General features: G+C 40.1%; 1 protein-coding gene across 4 annotated transcripts in view; it reads right to left on the bottom strand.

Moving 5' to 3' along the window:
* pacs2 (phosphofurin acidic cluster sorting protein 2) overlaps nucleotides 1-8,584 on the bottom strand; it is a 35,275-nt gene that overhangs the window by 7,369 nt on the left and 19,322 nt on the right. For 2 of the 4 annotated variants that reach the window (XM_083539921.1, XM_083539923.1), the window contains exons 2-14: nucleotides 7,511-7,598; nucleotides 5,879-5,968; nucleotides 5,540-5,665; nucleotides 4,844-4,997; nucleotides 4,675-4,748; nucleotides 4,418-4,498; nucleotides 4,281-4,340; nucleotides 3,917-4,059; nucleotides 992-1,082; nucleotides 787-858; nucleotides 532-659; nucleotides 323-452; nucleotides 1-10 (exon numbers count right to left, since the gene is read on the bottom strand). The exon at nucleotides 1-10 is cut by the window's left edge and continues 95 nt beyond it. In XM_083539921.1, coding sequence (XP_083396047.1) covers nucleotides 1-10; nucleotides 323-452; nucleotides 532-659; nucleotides 787-858; nucleotides 992-1,082; nucleotides 3,917-4,059; nucleotides 4,281-4,340; nucleotides 4,418-4,498; nucleotides 4,675-4,748; nucleotides 4,844-4,997; nucleotides 5,540-5,665; nucleotides 5,879-5,968; nucleotides 7,511-7,598 — 1,247 coding nt within the window. The remainder of the gene's footprint in view (nucleotides 11-322; nucleotides 453-531; nucleotides 660-786; nucleotides 859-991; nucleotides 1,083-3,916; nucleotides 4,060-4,280; nucleotides 4,341-4,417; nucleotides 4,499-4,674; nucleotides 4,749-4,843; nucleotides 4,998-5,539; nucleotides 5,666-5,878; nucleotides 5,969-7,510; nucleotides 7,599-8,584) is intronic. The other 2 variants (XM_083539922.1, XM_083539924.1) reach the window with 1 other exon arrangement.

The following is an 8,584-nucleotide window of genomic DNA, read 5'->3' as shown; positions in this document are numbered from 1 at the left end:
TGCGAGGAATCTGGATTCAACATTGAAGGCATATCTCACACATCAAAGGAGTTTAAGCAAAGATCAAAAGAGACATGAAACATCAAATAATTATATAAAACATCAAAGCTTGGAAGGAAATGTCTGATTTTGCAGGGATATCTAAGGAAGTTATATACTGTGTGTGTGTGTGTGTGTGTGTGTGTCTGTGTATTATTTATATTAAGTTTGTAATCTTGCATACCAGTGTAGATTTATTCATTACTAGAGACTCAAAGCACTTTTGTGTCGCTCTTGATAAGGGCATCTGCTAAATGCCGCAAATGTAAATGTAAATGTATACCTGTAAAGGACAGTGTGTATGCAGTGGATGCTCGTTATCCAAACTGTTGGCTCGCTCATTCGGAGGTCGGCTTGTCTGTCGTTCCTTCAGTGACGTACTCCTCCCTCTGCGCACCTGCTTCACCTCCTGCCTACACACACAACGAGAGTGTGTGTGTGTATGGTATGCATTGTGAGTGTGTATGTGTATATGTATGTGTGTATATTCACCTATTAGACTGGATAATGAGGGACTCGGTTTTGGTCATCCTGCCTGTAGGGGGCAGCTTCCCCAAGAAAGAGTCCATATTATCCATCATTTCCAACTCTGTGGTTGGGGTCACGGCTTCAGGCTGGGCCTTCACACACACACGCACGCACACAAAATGGGGTATGAGAATGCTGCATTTTGAGCTGGTGTGCATGGCATGATGATCTGAACTGTCCTTCAGTGTCCTTTACACACACACATACAAAAATACATACAAAAGTGATGGCATCAGACATGTCATCCATCTGAAACTTTCCACCTGCAACCTTCAGCTTATCAGGATCCATCTGAGAGAAATACAGAGAGAAAACAGCAGACAGTGAGTGAGAGTGTGTGTGTGTGAGAGAGAGAGACAGACAGACCGACAGATTGATAGATACTCTGTCCTGTTGTTCTGTTATGTCAAGTGTGTTTGTGTACCGGACTAGGTGGTTCTCTGTGACTCCTCACACTGTGAAGGCTGCCGATCTCCGTTTGAGAGCTGGAGAGAGACACACCCTCGAAATATGGCCTACAACACACAAACACACACATACAGACTATAAACAGGGGTCGTTTCTTAGTGTCAGTGATCATTTGGGGTCCTTGTCCACCAGGGGTCGCTACAAGTTCTATTTTAAAGAATTGGGGGGTCTGGCCTGTTAGAACAAAGTCAGACAAGTACATTTTTCCCCCCACTGATTAATGGTCACCTGGACATATCTAAACTCTATTAGCTAAAGCTAGCAGTTAGCAAGTAATTTAACACAAACACATGCTTATTTTCTTTCAGACCTTGGTCAATTTTGATTAAGCTGCTTGTAGGAGATTTTAAAATTCACGTAGAAGATGCAAAAGATGCCCTAGGACTATTCATTTGTGGACTAAACTCCTTTTCGGAAACTCCTTCCCTTTTTTTTTTAAACAAAACATCACTAGGCCGACATTTTGATCACACACTATAATTAATAATATCCCACGGAGCAGACATCACTGATATATTTTACCTCAAAATGACAGACCATTACCATATTGTACACACTACCGGTAGAGCAGATTAGCCGTGTCTCACCACGTTATCGACTTGGTAGGACAATTGTTACAACCACTAAGGACATATTCATAAGTAACCTGCCTGATCTATCAACAACTTACTAAACCGCTAAATGCTAATGATATTTATGCAATGCCTAACAGCATAGACTCTATTCACACTAGCACCTAGGACACTGTTGCACCCATCCAATTAAAAAAGTTTAGAGGAAAAACACTTGCACATTGGTATAATAGTCATACTCATACGCTCAAGAGAACAGCCCATAATCTGGAGAGAAAATGGAGAAAACTAAAGGGGATTATAGAGGTTTTTATAAAGACAGTATGCTCAGCTATAGACAGGCACTAAAGCTGCTTGGGCCGAGCACGGCAGCAAACTCATAGAAAACAACCAAAACAATCCCAGGTTCCTTTTTAGTACAGTGGCTAGATCAACAACAAATCAAATATCTAAAAAGAGTATTCAGTCACAGTTTAGTAGTATACATTTCTTCACTGAAAAAATTCAAAGTATCAGAAACACAATTGTGAAGGTCCAACCTCAGCATCTCATGTTCTAGTCTTACCTGAAACACCACAATTACAATGCTTTACAAGTATAGGAGAGGAAGAGCTACATGATCTTTTCACCACAGCTAAATAAACAACATATCTGTTAGATTCCATTCCAACTAGATTATTAAAAGAAGTGTTAATTACAGCTGGTGAGCCTCTTCTTAATATTATTAACTCCTCGCTATATTTAGGTCACATCCCTAAACCCCTCAAGTTGGCAATTAGTAAGCCCCTCACATTAAGAAAGGATCATAACTGCCCAGTTATGATCCTCTTAACAAGAAAACAACATTTTTGAAGAGTTTTAATCAGGTTTCAGGCCCCATCATAACACAGAAACTGCACTAGTTAAAATCACAAACGACCTGTTTTTGCTTTAGACCAAGGCTGCATCTCTCTGTTGGTTTTACTAGATCTTTGTACTGCATTCAGCACTATTCGTCATGACATCCTACCTGTCTGATTGTTTTTTAAATGGAGAACTTTACAGGCTAATGTAAAATATGGGGTGCCACAAGGTTCAACTCTAGGTCCCCCTTTTTTTCTCAATATACATGCTTCTCTTGGGAAATATCATTAGAAGCTATGGGATAAGCTTCCATCGTTATGCTGATGATACCCAGCTGTATATCTTATCAAAAACAGATGAAACATTTTAATTAGCCAGGATAACTGAGTGTGTTACAGAATTAAAAGATTGGATGATGCATAACTTTCTATTATCAAATTCTCATAAGACAGGGATTTTGCTCATCAGTCCAAAAACCAGAAAAACAGAAACTCCAGCAATTTAACTTGCATTAAGGATGCACTGTAACTACTAGTTCAACAGTAAAATTTCTATATGTTAGGCAGCAACTTGTCTTTTGAAAATCATATCACCCATATTACAAAAACAGCCTTTTTCCACCTTGAAATATTGCTAAGCTAAAAAAAACATGTCTATATCTGATGCAGAAAAGCTCGTCCATGCATTCATGACCTTCAGTATGGACTATTGTAATGCATTACTAGGTCCTGCATCATAAATAAACAATTTGCAGTAAGTCCAGAATCCAGCAGCCAGAATTCTCACAAAGTCGAGGAAAATATGACCATATAACCCCAATCTGATCATCCCTACACTGGATACCTGTTAAGCAAACATCCCGAACCATCTACAGATGTACCAGCGCCATTTGGATCCCATTTCATATAGAGTTTGGACGTTAAACTTCTTTGACTGTTTAAAGGTTCTGGCATGGGGGAGTAGGTGTTGGATCTATGATTATCTCAGATGTTGAGCTATTTTATGAGTTGCTCAGTAGCTCCTGGATCCACAATTTCAACTGACTGTATAAGACTGTAGAAAGGATATTACTCATATTCACAAACTCATGCTCATGGTAGTTCTCACTCTCTGGTGTTTTGTACTGTTTTTTAAGATGTATAACTACACTCTTGATATTACCCAAATGAGGATGGGTTCCCCTTTTAAGATTGATTCCTCCTTTAAGGTTTTTTCTTCAAACTATCTAAGAAAGTTTTTCTTGGCACAGTCGCTCATCTGGGATTAATACACATAATTCACTAATATAAAATGTTTTTGTTCTATAATTCATACGTTCTGCAGAGCTGCTTTGAGACAATGTCCATTGTGAGAAGCACTATAGAAATAAACTTGAACTTAAAATAAACTTGGACACACACACACACACACACACACACACACACACACACACACACACACACACACACACACACACACACACTGACTTAAGCTGGGGTTTGGGTGTGCTCAGTACGCTGTCATCGTCCTCCAGGTCCGGACTGTCGCTTGGGTTCTCAAAATCCAAACTCTCCAGATCCTCCTCCACCTCAGGGGGCGGCTCCGCAGGGTCCTGCTCCGAGTCCAATACCTGCACGCGCACACACACACACACACACACATACACACACACACACACACACACACACACACACAGACAGTACTTTCATCTAAGTTGAATAAATTAAAGTGATACCTGATAGCACTGCTGATCTGTTGAACAACTGCTAAGCTTATAGTAACCTGTCCAATACCAAACAGCTAATATTAACACACACACACACACACACACACACACACTCAAAGTCTCACCTCGTCAGAGACCCGGAAGCGTCTGAGGAGAGCGACGACTCGCTGTTTAAAGTTCTGCTGCTAATGACGAGAGATGCACGTTACACACACACCTGTATACGCCAAGAAAAATGTGTTTGTGTGTATGTGCGTGTTACCCTTGTGATGGAGGTTGTCCTCACGATTGAGCGCCGCTGCTTTTTAGACTTCCTCACGTCAAACTCATCATCTTCAAGATCCTGTACACACACAAACACACACACAGTAATGGGAATGTAATTTATGCTTTTCTTTCGTGACAGTGTATGTGTGTGTTTGTGTATATGAGTCTGTGAGTATGTGCGTGGGTGTGTGTCTATGTATGTATGTATGTATGCATGTATGCATGTATGTATATGTATGTGTGTGTGTTTACCTGTGCATGTGCAGCATCATCACTTGCCTCCTGTTCTGAAGAGAAACTCTCATACTCCTCCTCAGAGTAATTCTCTACACAAACAACACACACATCAATACATAACCTGGAACATGTGACCTTAGTTAGCCCCGCCTCCCTATGTGCAGGATTATGGGTGGGTGTGTACCAGAGCGTTTGAGCTTCATTAGCCCCGCCTCCTCATGGTCGATTGGCTGACTGCAGAGGGAGTAAATCCAGATTTCAGCCACTTTCCCCATCAACTCCTTCTGATTACTGCACAGAGACAGAACCTGACCTCCATCTGCAGGGTGCTGCATCACCTATACACACTCACACAAACATATATACAAGTCCCAGAGTTACGATGGTTAGAATTTTTCGTTCTTATGAGGATGATAGCAAACTGACAAAACTGTAAACATTTTTACATTTTCGCACAGCATTTTGATTTTCCTATGATATGTTGGGATGCTCTCAGGATGTACGCATCTCCTTTTTGTAGCAGAGCGCATCCGGCTCCACCTACCGCTGCCGCATAAAAATACTGTAAAGTTTATACATTATCTTACTGTAAATTGCTCTGTTTTGCTAAATTATATACTGTAATTTGTTAAATAATTAACACATTACAGTATACTACCCCATATTGATCACTATTCCTTGAGACTCCAGGGTAGGATAGGCCATGTCTCCACTAACCATATTTTCATCAGAACACATCTCCATCATAAGTCAGGGACTACCTGTAACTGATTGTGTCTTAAGTAGTGTATACTCAAAAAGAGACAAGAGGATTGTGGGAAATGTAGTGTGTACTCAAAGAGAAGAGACAGGGGAATTGTGGGTAATGTAGTATCAGCACCTCGGCCATGTCGACAGATCCGACAGCAAGAGTCTTGTAGCCCAGAATTGTGCGGTTTTTATAACGCTTCCTCCTCTGTAGCAGAATCTGCAGTTTATTCCCCTCTCGCTTCAGGAAATGAGGGTACTGCGCACACACACACACACACACACACACACACACAATCAAATAGAATTTCAGACGACTGTACTAAGGAACGTGTTTTTTATATATTATATATATATATATATATATATATATATATATATATATATATATATATATATATATATATATATATATATATGTGTGTGTGTGTGTGTGTGTGTGTGTGTGTGTGTGTGTGTGTGTGTGTGTTACCTGCAGTGAGAAGGTAAGGGCGAGGTCAGTCTCTACAGTGCCTGTAGGGGGCAGCATTATCTCATGAGAACGCAAGATCCGTTTGGAGCCCTGAAGGTCACAGAGTTCCCACACACACACGCACACACACGTTATTTAAATGAGCAGAATATTTACATATTTGAATAAAAGCCACCTGTGTGTATGTAACAGATAAATAAGAGACAGAGCTCAGAATAAAGGCTCACAGTGCCTCATTCATTTACACACAATACCAAGGTATTCATAAATTTATTAATTAATCATAATCAAATATCATCACACATTTCAAGCACACCCTGACTTACATGGTGTTTACTCCATATCCCTGATATCAGTGTGACGATGGAATGATTAACAGACAGACAGACAGACAGACAGACAGACAGACAGACAGACAGACAGACAGACAGACAGACAGATAGATAGATAAAAACCCGATTCCAAAAAAGTTGGGACATTGTACAAATTGTGATTAAAAAAGAAATGCAATCATTTACGAATCTCATAAACATATTTTATTCACAATTGAATATAGATTACATATCAAATGTTGATCATCGGGCCCTTAGACGGCACTGCATCATATACATGAATGCTACTGTAATAGAAATCACAACATGGGCTCAGGAATACTTCCAGAAAACATTGTCGGTAAACACAATCCACTGCGCCATTCGCCGTTGCAGGCTACAACTCTATAGGTCAAAAAAGAAGCCATGATCCAGAAGCGCAGGCGTTTTCTCTGGGCCAAGGCTCATTTAAAATGGACTGTGGCAACGTGGAAAACTATTCTGTTTAAAATTAAGTTCTTTCTGGAAAACTGGGACACCATGTCATCCGGACTAAAGAGGATAAGGACAACCCAAGTTGTTATCAGCGCTCAGTTTCGAAGCCTGTATCTCTGATGGTATGGGGTTGCATGAGTGCGTGTGGCATGGGCAGCTTACACATCGGGAAAGGCACCATCAATGCTAAAATATCCAAGTATATCTAAGTTCTAGAACAACATATGCTCCCATCCAGACGTCGTCTCTTTTAGGGAAGACCTTGCATTTTCCAACATGACAATGCCAGACCACATACTGCATCAATTACAAAATCATGGCTGCGTAGAAGAAGGATTCGGGTACTGAAATGGCCAGCCTGCAGTCCAGATCTTTCACCCATAGAAAACATTTGGCGCATCATAAAGAGGAAGCTTTGTCAAAGAAGACCAAAGACAGTTGAGCAACCAGAAGCCTGTATTAGACAAGAATGGGACAACATTCCTATTCCTAAACTTGAGCAACTTGTCTCCTCAGTCCCTAGACGTTTGCAGGCTGTTATAAAAAAAAAAAAAGAGGGGACGCCACACAGTGGTAAACATGGCCTTGTCCCAACTTTTTTGAGATGTGTTGATGCCATGAAATTTAAAATCAACTTATTCTTCCCTTAAAATTATACATTTTCTCAGTTTAAACATTTGATATGTCATCTATGTTGTATTCTAAATAAAATATTGACATTTGAAACTTCCACATTCTGTTTTTATTTAGAATTTGTACAGTGTCCCAACTTTTTTGGAATCGGGTTTGTGGATGGATGGATAGATCGCAGACTGTGTTTGCTGACCTGGATTTTGACGGCGATGACCACCGAGATGAGCTCTTTATCCAGCTCTCTTAACACCACCAACTTCTTCAGAGTGAGACTACACAACCTGCAGAAAGACATATACACACACTGCTCTATAATATTCATGTCCCCTAATCATTCTTCTCCTTATTAGGGCCATATATCACACACACACACACACACACACACACACACACACACACACACACACACACACACACACACACACACAAACTATGTTAAAATGTAAGCATTTCAAGTTTAGTGAATAACCTGAAACGGTACAAGGGTAAGCTGTCAATTGGCAGAAGTGAAAATGTGTAAGTTACTAAACATTGAAAAATTCTGTACATTTCAGATTTAAACAAAAGCCTTTTTCAGGGGAGAAGAAATGGATTAACATCTTACAGCTGTTCTGCCGCAGTGGAAGTAAACAAAGCCCTGAAAGTTGATGCTAACATTTAGTGTGCCTTCTGCAGATTACTTCCAAACCCCGGAACAGACTGAGCTACTGCATTCTCTACAGCAATATTTGGATAGTTCTGGCTCACACACTGGTCATTGGTCAGAGTTGAATTTGTACCTTCACATTTTTACATTTTTATTTCTGCTCTGGTCCAAAACTGGTTTCATGATCATTCAAAAATTTTAATCCAATATCTTCCACCATACTCTCCATTCCTCAACCCCATTGAAGAGTTTGTTCAACATGGCGGTGGAAGGTTTTTGATCTCAAGCCTTATGTTACGATACCCCTCATTCCAGCCATAGAGAAGGCCTGTGACCTAATTGATGCAGGGTCTGTGTAAGGATAGATTTTTGACATGCAAGAAGACCCTTTCCTTGCTGTCTTGCGGGAGAGGACATGTCGATGAAGTGTTATGGCCACATCCAGCTAGGTGAAGAGTTTAGTCTTAGGTTTTTTGGGTTTTTTTTAAATCATGCTTTTGTTTTGTCTCCACAAATGTTTTTTGTTCATGTACTATATTGTATTTAGAATGTTATGATTTTCAGTGCAAAATGCAAACTTTGAAAATGCATGGATGAACTGAATGGTTTTACAATGTGGAG

This window comes from Silurus aristotelis (assembly GCF_946808225.1).
Source record: "Silurus aristotelis genome assembly, chromosome: 4".
Taxonomy (NCBI): Eukaryota; Metazoa; Chordata; class Actinopteri; order Siluriformes; family Siluridae; genus Silurus; species Silurus aristotelis.
The sequence above is the reverse complement of the archived record's forward strand: the minus strand, read 5'-3'. Positions and strand labels throughout refer to the sequence as shown.